Genomic DNA, 13,154 nt, shown 5'->3' on the forward strand with positions numbered 1-13,154 from the left:
AGGCTTTGGTGAATTGAGGTCTGGTTACAACCAGAATCCACCAACGCCTGACATGTATCCCCTTGGATACTCACCGGTATGCGATACGCTCCAGCCCGATCGAGGGCGGCCTCTCGCGTGTCAGGGATCCGAACCACCACGCCCACTTCCATTGCCGTGCACTGTTGTTGAAGGTGGCCCGGCTCCCCGCAGCGCCAGCAAACCGGCCCGGGCTTTCCCTCTGCGCCGGTGTTCTGGGGCTCACTCACCTGAGGGGGGGGGAGAGACAGACGCAGAAGGGAGAAACGGGAGGGCACCGCGGGTGCGGCGGGCCGGCTGGGGTGGAGCCGGCCCCTGTCTCCGCGGTGGGGGAATGGGGCAAGGACGGGACACAGAAGGAGGGGGAGAGAGAGAGAGAGAAGAGGGGAGAAGGGTTGACGTCATCTGCTCTCCTGCTGCCGGAACAGCCACCAAATGATCCCCCGCCAGCTTGACTGCCTGATCCAGCGACACCGGGCAGTGGCACTGGACCCACTCCGCGGTTCCTGCTGGTAAGCGGGCAATGAACTGTTCCAGCACCACCTGGTCGATGATCCCCTCGGCGTCGCGATCGTTGGCCCTCAACCACCGCCAGCAGGCGTCCCGGAGCTGCTGGCCAAACGCGAACGGCCGGCCGACTTCCTCCAATCGCAGAGCGCAGAAGCGCTGGCGTTGTTGCTCAGGTGTGCGCCCCACGCGCTGGAGGACGGCCCGGCGAAGGTCCGCGTAGGCCAGCCGGCGGTCGGCGGGGAGCTGTAGCGTGGCCAGCTGTGCCTCTCCCGTTAGGAGGGGGAGAAGGCGCGCCGTGCACTGCTCCATCGGCCACCCCGAGGCTTCTGCAACCTGTTCGAACAGCGTGATGAACGCCCCGGGGTCGTCCTGCGGGCCCATCTTGGTGACAGTGAGGGGAGACGGGCCCGCGGCCGGAGCGCTGGTGGACCCCGCCGACGCGAGGAGGTGCCGGAACGCCTCGCGGTCTTCCTGCTGGGCCAGCACCAGGGCTTCGAAGCGCCGCTCTTGTTCCTTCCAGAGTGCGATGAGCGCCTGGTGCTGGCTTTGCTGAGCCATGGCGAGGGCGTGGACCAGGTCGGCGAACGGGGAGGATTCCATGGGGCTGCTTAGTCGGTGCTCCACTTTTCCCGGGTTTCGGCACCACTGTAAACGTTCCCTGCATGTGGGTGGAGCACAGAGGACGGCAGGACAGAGATCAGGGTAAACAGAAGGCTTTATTGCCGTACTTTTCAGTCTGACAAATAAACACTCAGAGAGACAGATACACACTGTAGTCTCCTCTGGGGAAGCTCCCTTCCGCTCTCACTCTCTCTCCTTAAATAGGGCGCGGTCACTGGGAAGACACTAACAAACACAGGTTAATTGCCATCAGGTGTAGTGATTCTGCCACTTACCTTCCCTGACTCCGCCCTCCTGTCACAGACCGGCGCTTGACCACGCCCCCGCTGCCACAGTTATTTACTGCTATGCACTTCTGGTTAGATGCAATCTGCATTTTGTTGCCTTGTACCTGTGACATGTGCAATGACAATAAAGTTGAATCTAATCTGATCTTAAATTTAGATGGATAAGAAAAATATATATTCATCATGCCAAAAGAGTCAAAAAGAAAAGTTTTGAGTGAGAAAAAGAGGGTGCAATTCTGGCTTTACTGACAGAGGGATACAGTGAATGTCAGGTTGCTTCCATTCGCAAAATTTCAAAGATGGCAGTTCATAAGAACAAGTTCAAGAAGCAGACATTGGGGACAACAAAGTTACAGATTGGGAGAGGGTAAAAACCACTCCCCACTGACCAGAATCATCATCAACTCCTTTGAATGTCACTTAACAAAAATAAGATGGCATTAAGTGACCTACATAAAGGATGGCAAATGGCAGCTGGCATTAAATGTATGGCAAGGATGGGTAGAAACATGGTTCTCTAGGCAGGGCTGAACTCATGCAAAGCTAGAAAAATGCCCTTCATCAATGAGAAGCAAAGAAGAGCCAGGCTGAGCTTTGCTAAGGATCATAAGAATTGGATGGTAGGGGACTGGAGTAAGGTCATCTTCTCTGATGAGTCGAATTTTCAGCTTTTCCATCATCTGGTCATCTAATGGTAAGATGGACACCTGGAGAGGCCTACAAGCCATGCTGTCTTGCACCCATTGTGAAATTTGGTGGACGATCGGTGATGATCTTCGGGTGCTTCAGCAAGGCAAGAATGGGGCAGATTTTTGTTTGTGAAGGAAACATTTATCAAGCCATGTGCAAGGTTATCTTGGAAGAAAACTTGCTTTCTTCTGCTCTGACATTGTTGCCTAACTCTGAGGATTAAGTTTTACAGCAGCACACTGCTCTATGCCACACAGGCAGGTCAATCAAGATATGGATGGAGGACAACAAGATCAAAACCCTGTCATGGCCAGCCCAATTTACAGACCTGAACCCCGCGGAAAACCTCTGGAATGTGATTAAGAGGAAGATGGATAGTCACAAGCCATCAAATAAAGCTGAGCTGATTAATTATTTTGCACTAGGGGTGGCAAAAAGTCATCCAAGAGTGATGTGAAAAACTGCTGGGGAGCAGGCCAAGAAGCATGACAGCTGTGATTAAATGTCAGGCTTCTTCCACTAAATATTGACTTCTGACATCCTCAGTTCAGATATTAGTATTTTCTTATTTATAATTGAATATGAGCTTGATTTTTATGCATTTTTCAAAGTGTAGAAACAGTTCATCGTTTTTTTTTTTGGTATTTTGACTAGTTGTAATTTTCAACAATTAATTGCTCTGACAATATTTTATGGGGAATTTTGGGGACATGTTGTCAGAAGTTTATGGAATAAAACAAAAATGTTCATGTTCCTCAAACACATACCTATAAATAGTAAAACCAGAGAAACTGATATTTTTGCACAGGTCTCTTATTTATTTATTTATTTATTTATTTATTTGCTTTTCTAGAGCAGTCTATACTATCTTTTGGAGACAGAAAGCATCAACTAGGTCCCACAGATAATAACTGATAATAACATGGATATAAAGTAAGGAAACATTACAAGAGATTTATTATCAGAATCAAGCATTCTGCATCAATTTACACAGCAGTGTAATGAAGTAAAAATGTGTGGCTCCTAATAAGCAGTGCAAAATACTGAGATAATGCACTTGGGAGTCGTGGATCCTATAAAAGCCTAAACAACGGTTGTTGTATTTTTGATCAGATGAAAATGACGTTCCTGCACACATGGCTATTATTCACTCAGGTGAGAGCAGCTGATCCTCCATGCAGCTTACTAGGCCCACCTAATCCTCCTCAACTCAGCCAAGATGGTGATGTAATGATCGGTGGTATATTTTCCATCCATTCCAAATGGGACCAGACCACACATGTGTTTACATCTGAGCCTGGGCAAGCAAAATGCAGAAGGTACATCAGGGCACATTACGGGAATTTGAATTTGTTGAATTGTATGAAGTTGAATTATAACATTGGTTTAATCTCTGCTCATTTTAATAAGATCACAAAAGCTTTATTTGTTTATTTGCATAACAGCATACCATATATAAATTTGTTACTGTATTTGTGCTTATGGGGTTCATTCAAAAGATATGTGGTTTTGTTTGCCTGGTTCTATAGTTTAAGTCTCCGAGAATTTCAACATGCACAAACAATGGTATTTGCCATTGAGGAAATCAACAACAGAACTGAAATTCTTCCTGGGGTCAAAGTGGGTTATCAAATCTATGATGGCTGTGGATCAGTAGAAATAACGACAAGATCTGCCTTGTCCTTAATTAATGGCAATGGAAAAAATACATATGTAATGTCTTGCTCCAAACCTGATACAGTTCAAGCAATCATAGGAGAAACATCCTCCAGTCCCTCAATTGCCCTGTCTGCCACTGTGGGACCTTTGCACATACCTGTGGTAAGATTTCATTTTTTAATCTGTGGAAAATCTACTTTATTGTGAATTTAAATAAATACATATTTAAAGATGCTTTTGATTGTTAATTAAGAACATCACTAACAATAAAATATTAGTAGAAAGTAAATTGTTATTGAAATCTGTGTATTGCAGGTCAGTCACTTTTCAACATGTGCATGCTTAAGTGATCGGAAAAAACACCCATCTTTCTTCAGAACTATTCCCAGTGATTTCTACCAGAGTAGAGCTTTGGCTAAATTGGTCAGGCATTTTGGCTGGACATGGGTAGGGGCCCTATGCAGTGATGATGACTATGGGAACAATGGCATAAATGAATTCATTATTGCAGCCAAAAAACAGGGAATCTGTGTTGAATATTCCATGGCATTCTTTAGGACAGACCCCAGAGAAAAAATTCTGAAAATAGTTGAGATTATCAAGGCTTCAACCTCCAAAGTTATTGTCGCTTTTGTTGCAAAATCTGACTTTGAGGTTCTTCTGAAGGAAATAGCCTTACAGAACTTGACTGGGTTTCAGTGGATTGGTAGTGAGGACTGGATTTCTGAAATCAACCCAGATTATGCCCAATGGCAGCATCTTCTGAAAGGATCCATGGGTTTTGCAATCCCAAAAGCTCAAATTAAGGGCCTAGGGCAATTTCTGACCAAAATTAATCCTGCTTCTGATGCAACTATTTACAAGGAGTTGTGGGAGACAATATTTGAATGTAAGCTCCCCACACAAGAAAAAGCTGATATGAAACAAATGTGCAAAGGTGATGAAAGTCTAAGTCAAGTTCAAAACCTTTATACAGATGTCTCAGAATTACGAGTTGCAAGTAATGTTTACAAGGCTGTGTATGCTGTCAGTTATGCCCTGCACAACTTGTATAACTGTTCAAAGGGAGAGAGTGGAAAAGACATTTCTTTTGCATGTGCAAACATTACAGATAAAAAATCATGGCAGGTCAGTATTAGTAGAGTATAGCCTCCTGAAAATTATTTACTTACGTATATCTATGATGGAAGAGTTTGCAATGTTTTTTTAGGTAGTCAATGAGTTGAAGAAACTCCGTTTCACAACTACAGCTGGAGAGGATGTATTCTTTGATGAAAATGGAGACCCTGCTGCAAGGTATGAACTGCTGAATTGGCAACAGGGTAAAAATGGTAAATTAGTTTTTGTTAAAGTGGGCTTCTATGATGGCTCTTTGCAAACAAACCTTCAGCTGTCATTTAACAACGTCAATATAGCCTGGGCCCACAACAAAGCACAGGTAAATCACAATATCTATATCCAGATATAATATTTACAAAATATATTTCAGAATATTGTCTACATAATAAAAATATTTTTCAGGTTCCAGTCTCTGTGTGTAGTCCAAGTTGTCCCCTGGGCATGCGGAAGGCTGTGCAGAAAGGAAGGCCAATCTGCTGTTTTGACTGTATTCCTTGTGCAGAGGGGGAAATCAGTAATCTAACTGGTACTGCTAATGAATAGTGGTTAGCTTCAGTGATGCATACACAAATAAAACAGATTTTAAAGTTTCATTTGGGTAGTAAACCCAAATGGCTAAACTGCTATTCATTTTCTCTTTTTATAGATTCTATAACTTGTATCAAGTGTCCACCAGAACTGTGGTCTAATCACAGGAAAGATACCTGCGTCTTAAAAGTCGTGGAATTCCTGTCATTTGAGGAAATAATGGGGATCATTCTTGTATCCTTTTCCTTGTTAGGTGTATCTTTTACCATCTGCATTGCTGTAATTTTTTTCAAACACAAGGACACACCAATTGTTAGAGCAAATAATTCTGAACTGAGCTTCCTGCTGCTCTTCTCTCTGACTCTGTGTTTCCTCTGTTCGCTTGCATTCATTGGTCAGCCTTCTGCATGGTCCTGTATGCTGCGCCACACAGCATTTGGGATCATATTTGTTCTCTGCATTTCCTGTGTTCTGGGGAAAACAGTAGTGGTGTTAATGGCCTTCAGGGCAACACTTCCAGGAAGTGATGTCATGAAATGGTTTGGGCCTCCACAGCAGAGACTCAGTGTACTTGCCTTCACTCTTGTACAGGTTATTATTTGTGTACTGTGGTTAACATTGTCTCCTCCTTTTCCCTACAAAAATATGAAATACTCCAAAGAAAAGATCATATTAGAATGTCATTTAGGCTCAGCTCTCGGGTTCTGGGCTGTGTTGGGTTATATAGGACTCCTGGCTCTTTTGTGTTTTATTTTGGCTTTTCTGGCCCGGAAGTTGCCTGACAATTTCAATGAAGCCAAATTTATTACATTCAGCATACTCATATTCTGTGCAGTTTGGATCACCTTTATTCCTGCTTATGTCAGCTCTCCTGGAAAATTCACTGTAGCTGTCGAGATATTTGCCATTTTAACATCAAGCTTTGGTTTACTGATCTGCATATTTGTTCCAAAGTGTTATATCATCATACTGAAACCAGCGAAGAACACTAAAAAGGAAATGATGGCTAAACCACCTGCAAAATGATTTATCTTTGTAGGTTCTCATTATTAACATGATCTATTCAAATTATATAACCTTTGTAAAAGGGATGTTCTAACTTAAGTCAAAGACTTTAAAATGCATTAGCATAAAAATGTATAATTTTAATAACTACAGTAAATAAACTGATATGCTGACTGTGCAGCACCATTTACATGTGATTAGTATTTAGTGCATAATATGTCATAAACAAGGTGTGTTTTCATATATATTTTCAGCCAGTTTTCCCCTAAAATGTTCCTTTTCTTATTTTGTCCCCAGCTTAAGCCACAATGTGCCTCTGCTCATTTTTACCATAATCTGTGAAATAGAAATCTCAGCTATAACACATGTCGATTTCCATACATCATATCTATATGTTAACTGTTAAATGGCTGAATAATAATAATAATAATAATAATAATAATAATAATAATAATAATAATAATAATAATAAATTTCCTTACCTCACATCTGTAAGTGCACAGTCAAAGGCATGAATAAAAGTAGCTGTGCGTATGCAAGCTTAATGACTGGTTTTATATCCTTGTGATTTACCATTACTTTACAGATATCTGGCACTTTTGTATCTGTGACACATTAAGTAACTGGGCCCTCTCCCAACATTACTGCTATTCAGCACACTACACATACTGTCCATGCATCCGATAAAACTATCTTGCATTTGAAGGTACATTTGGAGTACCTACAAACAGACTGTCATTCTGTTAACATTCTATTTCAGCTTTAACCTGAAGTAAATAGCAATTAATGTATTATTTCCCAGTTATTTTCTATTTGTTTTTGCACCAAATATCTTCAGAATGTATTTGCACTCTGGTATTTGTACTCTATTCGTACTGTGTCTGATGGTCAACCAGTTTGGCTAATTATAAAATGGACACTAATTACCAAATATGTTCAGAAAATAAATATAGTCTAGTTTATTTCAAGTTTATTTTTATAGCGCTTTTAACAATAGACATTGTCGCAAATCAGCTTTACAGAATTTAAATTACTTTTAAAACGAGCTTTTTTTATCCCTAATCTATTCCCAATGAGCAAGCCTGTGGCAAGGCAAAACTCCCTCAGACGACATGAGGAAGAAACCTCGAGAGGAACCAGACTCAAAAGGGAACCCATCCTCATTTGGGTGATAACAATGTGATTATAACATCTTTAACAGTTTTAAAATGAAGTTAGTTTCATTGAGGTTATAACTCTTCATTGATAGAAACTTGAATGCAAAACTGTTCATGACAACTGCAGTCCTAAAGTTAGCAAGTCAACTGTTGTCCTCAGCCATAAAAGCATGACTGTAAGTGTCCAAGTGTGACTTTCCAAGTGTGACTTTCAACTGTCCATATGGGGCCATCCTCCTCAGCAGCAATGTGATGAGACTCCAACCAGATGTAGGGCATCAGGATGGATCAGGCAGGTCTGAGGAGCAGAAGAGGTCAGCATCTTGATCTCAGGATTGACATGTAACTCAGAGGGACAGATGGTGGGGAGGGGGAGGGAGGAGAGAGAGAGAAAACACAGGTTGTTAGGTATGCCCAATGTCACCTGATGAAGTAAGAACAGTATACATTTTACGCTGAGTGCAAGCAGGGACTCCAGCAAAACTAACTATGACAGCATAACTAAAAGGGGAGAGCCAGAAGGTAACACAGACAGGAGGGCGCCCCGTGACATAAAGCAGCAGCCACTACACCATCAACAAACTCAAGTGAGCAAGCGAGTGGGGGATGACAGCATCCATACATCCCAGTTTACCAAAACAGTCTATGCCTGAGGACCTTCCAGATCTACTCCTTTACTGAATAAAAGCTATTAACAAAAGGCTTGACTAAACAGATATGTGTAGGGAGAGCTGTCATGCCCGTAACCATGGTAACCCTTTCACAACCAGTTTGAAACACACCCATCTCTGTACTTGACGCCATGTTTTATCTCTGGCCCTTCCTCTGACTCCCTGTAATGGTATTGGATACAGAGGATACCGGATACCAGGTACAGTGACATCACGACTGCTTTAAATCAGCAAGGGAAACAAATTCATGGGGGTTCGCCAAGATGGCTGCCGTGTAAGGAGGGTCTATTACGAGCTCCTGCAAGAAGAAATTTGAACATAGAAAACCACATTATTAACAACCTGAAAAGAACTGCTGTTACCGTAGTGTGTCAATATACTGCAACCTCATGAAAAATCGAGACTCGAAAAGGATGCATAAGGTGAATTCTACCAACTTGACGCCACCAGCAGGTACCAATGCATTGATATCCTCGTGTCACGACTATGCTAACGTCCTGCCAACTGTATCTGTAATGCCAGAAGACGAATTTTCATCTCTACCTGTAACCCCTTCCAAATCACCTGCGGCTAAAAAGGCTCTGTATGGGATAGAAAGTGGCCGGGCAAGAGATAATGTGATCATTAACACCCTCTCTAAACTTATCAACGAAAGAGCTGATTCCATTGAGATGCTAGTCAGCGCCAACTCAAAGAAGATAGACGAGAACTCGCTGAAAATAGAGGGTCTGAAAAAGACTTTGGACTTTGCATGTAATGAAATCAAAGATACACAGAACGTTGTTGCAAATGTGAAAAGTCGTCTGAAAATGAAGAAATTAAAGTGATTGATCTCCTCACTCGAGTGTCTGACTTGGAGACATACTCCAAACGATGGAACCTAAAAATCTACAGAATGGCGGAAGACAAGGACGAAAATGTGAGAGAGAAAGTCTTGGAAGTATGCCGGGCCATCATCCCAAATTCAAAGATAAAACCAGATGAAGCAATTGACGTGGTACATCGTCTAGGAAAGCCGCTTCAGAACAAGAGCAACAAAAACCCTGCTGCCAAACCTGCCAAACTCAGGCCAAGAGGAATCATCATTCGTTTCGCCCTTCGATTCTACAGAGATGCCCTGTGGAAGGCTGTGAAAAATCACCCTTACCTGACGGAGAACAAGCTGCAGATAGCCGAAGATCTTCCACAATCCGCCAAGGAAGCCAGACAGCAGCTATGGCCACAGGTTAAAAAGGCGAGAGAAGAAGGAAAGGCAGCATACTATGTTGGTGCAAGAGCATACAGTACATCAATGGAGAGGCGATAACTGATCGCAGTTGACGCTGTGCCCGTGGCTACAGGACTTTGTGTTAAAAGAATTTAAATTCTAAATTCTAATATCTAAATTAAACCTAGCACTATAGCCCAGTCACTGAATTAAACTAATTATTTCATCTAAAAGGGATCGCGGAGCTGCATTCATACTCAGAAAGAAACTTAGTTGATTTAGGTAACAAAGGTTCATGCCAGTTTAATGGTTTTCTTACAATAAGAGCATTTGCGCAGTTTGCTCTCAGTAAATTTCTGTTTCTGATTCTTTTCTCAGGTTTCAAGAAGTTTTATCTCTTAAAGCATTTCTTTGTGTATAGTTTCCTTTAACGCCAGGGGATTAAGAAATGTAACAAAGCGTAAAGCCTTATTTTTATTTGCTAAACAGCAGAATACAGATTTTTGTTTTTGTCAAGAGTCCCACTCAATCACAAATGATGCTAATTTCTGGAGAAGCCAATGGGGTAATGATATGTGGTTTGCTAACTGTAGCGAAAGGTCTGCAGGGGTCTTGACTTTAAAGCATAAATTTAATGGTGATGTTCTACATACAGACACAGATCCTAAAGGTCACTTTATCTGTCAAGTTATTAATTGTAACAAGGTTATTTTCATTATTTTGAATGTCTATGGATACAATGGTAACTCAGAAAATGTACAATTGTTTATGGAGCTAGAAGATAAACTTAAATTTTGGTCAGCTAAATTTCCAGAGGCCCACATATTGATGGGAGGGGGACTTTAATGAAGTCCTCAACCCTGCGATTGACAGATTTCCACCTGGTTGTCAAACTAGAAATTCTTATCTTAAAAGGTTTATGGACACTTTCAGTTTAGTGGATATTTGGAGAAATAAATTTCCCGATAAAGCTGTGTTCACTTGGAACAACAAGGATAACTCTAGACTATCCCGCTTAGACTATTGGCTGGTCTCTAGCAGCATAAATGAAGAGAATATCTTAGTAAACATCTCACCCTGTCCTTTAAGTGATCATAGAGCGATTTCTATATCTATTAAATTACTTTCTTCAGACAGAATCTGCAAAAAATCTAATTACTGGAAACTTAACAACTCTCTTTTGAGCTATGAGCAAGTGAAATCTAACATCTGTGGTTTAATCTCACATTTTTTTGTTAAGGCAATTGTGGAAAATTCTTATAGTCGTAACTGGGAATTGTTTAAATCTAAGTCTGCCAAATATTTAAGGAAATTTGGAAGCGACATGGCTAAATTTAGATGAATAGAGATAACAAATATCATTAATAATATTTCTTTACTCTCTCAAATATCACCAGACGCATTAATAGAGGATGACAAGGTAAATATGATCGAATTGCAAAAGAACTTGGATGAAGTATATAAAAAGAGGGCAAAAGGAGCTTTCGTTAGATCTCGAAGACAGTGGCTTGAAGAGGGAGAACAAAATTCTGCATATTTTTTTAATCTTGAAAAATACCATGCAAAACTTAACACCATTGAGCAACTTAACATTGATGGCATAGTAACTGATGACCCAAAGCAAATATCCAATTTTTGTTCCAAGTTTTACCAGAACCTATATACCACGGATTACTCTGAAACAGACGTGTTGCTTTTTTTTTGACTCACTAGAGAGTATAGACCCTTTTCAGTCACGTGACCTTCGTAAATGCGACCACCATTTTGGACATGTAGCGGACTTCGGCTCGAATTGGTTTGAATGCGAGGAAGGCGACAAACGGAGAACATACAAGAAAAAGGAGCGAGATGCAGAAAACACCTTCGCTATCCAGCGACATAGGGCATTTACAGGGCGAGCAGAGGGAGAAATAACAACAGTAATGACACATTAGCAACGCCGTACAGAAATAACGGTTTATGGCACAGACCCTTTCGGTTCTCGCTCATCTAGCTGCTACAATGACTGCTTAGACTGCAACAATAATACCTAACGCACATTTAAATATCCGTCATAAAGACGTGAAACTCGTCGAGTGACGAGTGTGTTCATTGATAAGCTAACACAATCTAAAAGTAGACATCCCCGATAGCAGAGGGTCGTTGAAACGACGTAGAGTTTTGGTCAGAATGGTCGGTTTCCGTCGTACGTCAGAAAATCAACGTTGAAACGGCGCCGTGAAACGTCGATTTCTCCGCCGTCTGAGAGGGTCGATTTACCACCATTGAATCAACGTGGGTAAAGGTTGATCTGTCGACCGTCAGAGAAGGTTGAATATACGACGTTGAACCATTGTCACTTTTGCCGGCCAGTTTTCAACATTGGTAGGATGAGCAACTGGCCCGTAGCCAGGGGGGATCGGAGGGTTCGTTCGATCCCCCCCCCCCACAACACCGCGCCCCGGACACACACGCCTCAAGATTACTCAAGATTTATTCATTTGTTCATGTCCGATGAATATACATTGATTCACATTTAAATTTACAATATCAAATCCAGACTCATCAAAAAAGAAAAGTAGACTAAGTGAGGACGAGTTAGAAAAACGGGTTCATTTCTCCTATGTTTATGTTTACACGTTTTGTTCAGACTGCTTTACACCCCAATCCAGTGGGTTGCGGTAATGCCCCCATTAGACCCCTTTCACTGACGTCACCCGAAACCGGAAGTAAACAAATCCTGCGCCACATTGGAAGACCAACAAACTCGTGATTTGGGGGAAATAAAGGCAGCGCGCGGTATGTGAACCCACGAGGCACTTGGTTCATCATAAACCTACAATGGTAAACTTTTGTGCTGTGTTAGGGTGTTCTAACAAAGCTGATGGGAAAGGTGAAAAGAAGTCTTTCTACAGAATACCAGCTGTGATTGAGACACAAGCAAACCAAGGAGCTTTCTGCCAGGAGACAGAGAGAGGATTTAGCTGCTTTATGCAGAGCGGATCTGAATACTTCAAGTCTATTTTGTTACTGGTAAGTCACTAGGCTAGAGTGTTGTAGAACATTTTTTTAAATGTTTACTGAATAAAAACATCCTTAATTTTATCAAATATTCTCTACTCTATATTTCATTTCTTTCTTTTGTTTTAATTTTCCTCCCTCCATCCCTCTTTGGATTTTAAATATAGTTTTTCCCCATGTCCAAATAATGAGGTAGGGTGGCATTTAGAAACCCATAGCCTACTGCTGACTTTCTTTATCAATGCTGCATCAAATTAATTTTGGTTATGTTTTTCTGTTTCCATGTACAGGTCTGCGCCGCAGGAGGAATAGGCCACAATTATAAATAAATCATAAAATGTTTCTAAGAACTTGTTCAAGTGTGTTCTGTTCCTTATAAATGTTAAAAGTTATGCCTCATTAGATAGCTTGACAAACATTAGGAGAGGTGCATTGTTGCATGCATTTTTATATCCTGTTGTACATTAAACAGGACGTAGCCTACGCACATTGATATAAATTAAGTTTCACTTTCATGGTTGAAGTATGCATGTGTGTGTTCATCCTAGGTCTGTAGTAAATAAAACCTTTATCCTCAATTATTTTATAACATCCCGAAAGCTGGACTTTCTTTTTATAACTGAAACATGGCTTAGGGTTGGTGATTTGTCCTCCTTTGTTGAATTATGTCCTCCCCACTGTG

The 13,154-nt window shown here is 41.6% G+C and overlaps 1 protein-coding gene and 1 long non-coding RNA gene across 2 annotated transcripts; both read left to right on the forward strand.

The window, feature by feature from the left end:
- The first annotated feature begins 3,245 nt into the window (after positions 1-3,245).
- On the forward strand, positions 3,246-6,458 carry LOC132888424 (extracellular calcium-sensing receptor-like). Its single transcript, XM_060924473.1, has 6 exons — positions 3,246-3,445; positions 3,656-3,947; positions 4,101-4,913; positions 4,996-5,223; positions 5,307-5,430; positions 5,551-6,458. The coding sequence occupies exons 1-6, from the start codon at positions 3,246-3,248 to the stop codon at positions 6,456-6,458; spliced, it is 2,565 nt and encodes an 854-aa protein (XP_060780456.1).
- A 5,747-nt stretch (positions 6,459-12,205) lies between these two features.
- Positions 12,206-12,822, forward strand: LOC132887580 (uncharacterized). Its single transcript, XR_009654856.1, has 2 exons — positions 12,206-12,484; positions 12,763-12,822. It is a non-coding gene; the product is annotated as an uncharacterized LOC132887580 (long non-coding RNA).
- The last annotated feature ends 332 nt before the right edge of the window (positions 12,823-13,154 follow it).

This window comes from Neoarius graeffei, chromosome 6, assembly GCF_027579695.1.
Source record: "Neoarius graeffei isolate fNeoGra1 chromosome 6, fNeoGra1.pri, whole genome shotgun sequence".
NCBI lineage: Eukaryota > Metazoa > Chordata > Actinopteri > Siluriformes > Ariidae > Neoarius > Neoarius graeffei.

What these genes read in the sequence shown, in the direction of transcription:
- LOC132888424 (XM_060924473.1), top strand. Translation starts at nt 3,246, where the DNA reads ATGACGTTCCTGCACACATGGCTATTATTCACTCAGGTGAGAGCAGCT. An exon ending in GGGCAAGCAAAATGCAGAAG is followed by an intron (nt 3,446 to 3,655) that starts GTACATCAGGGC and finishes CTGGTTCTATAG; the next exon opens with TTTAAGTCTCCGAGAATTTC. An exon ending in GGAAATCAGTAATCTAACTG is followed by an intron (nt 5,431 to 5,550) that starts GTACTGCTAATG and finishes CTCTTTTTATAG; the next exon opens with ATTCTATAACTTGTATCAAG.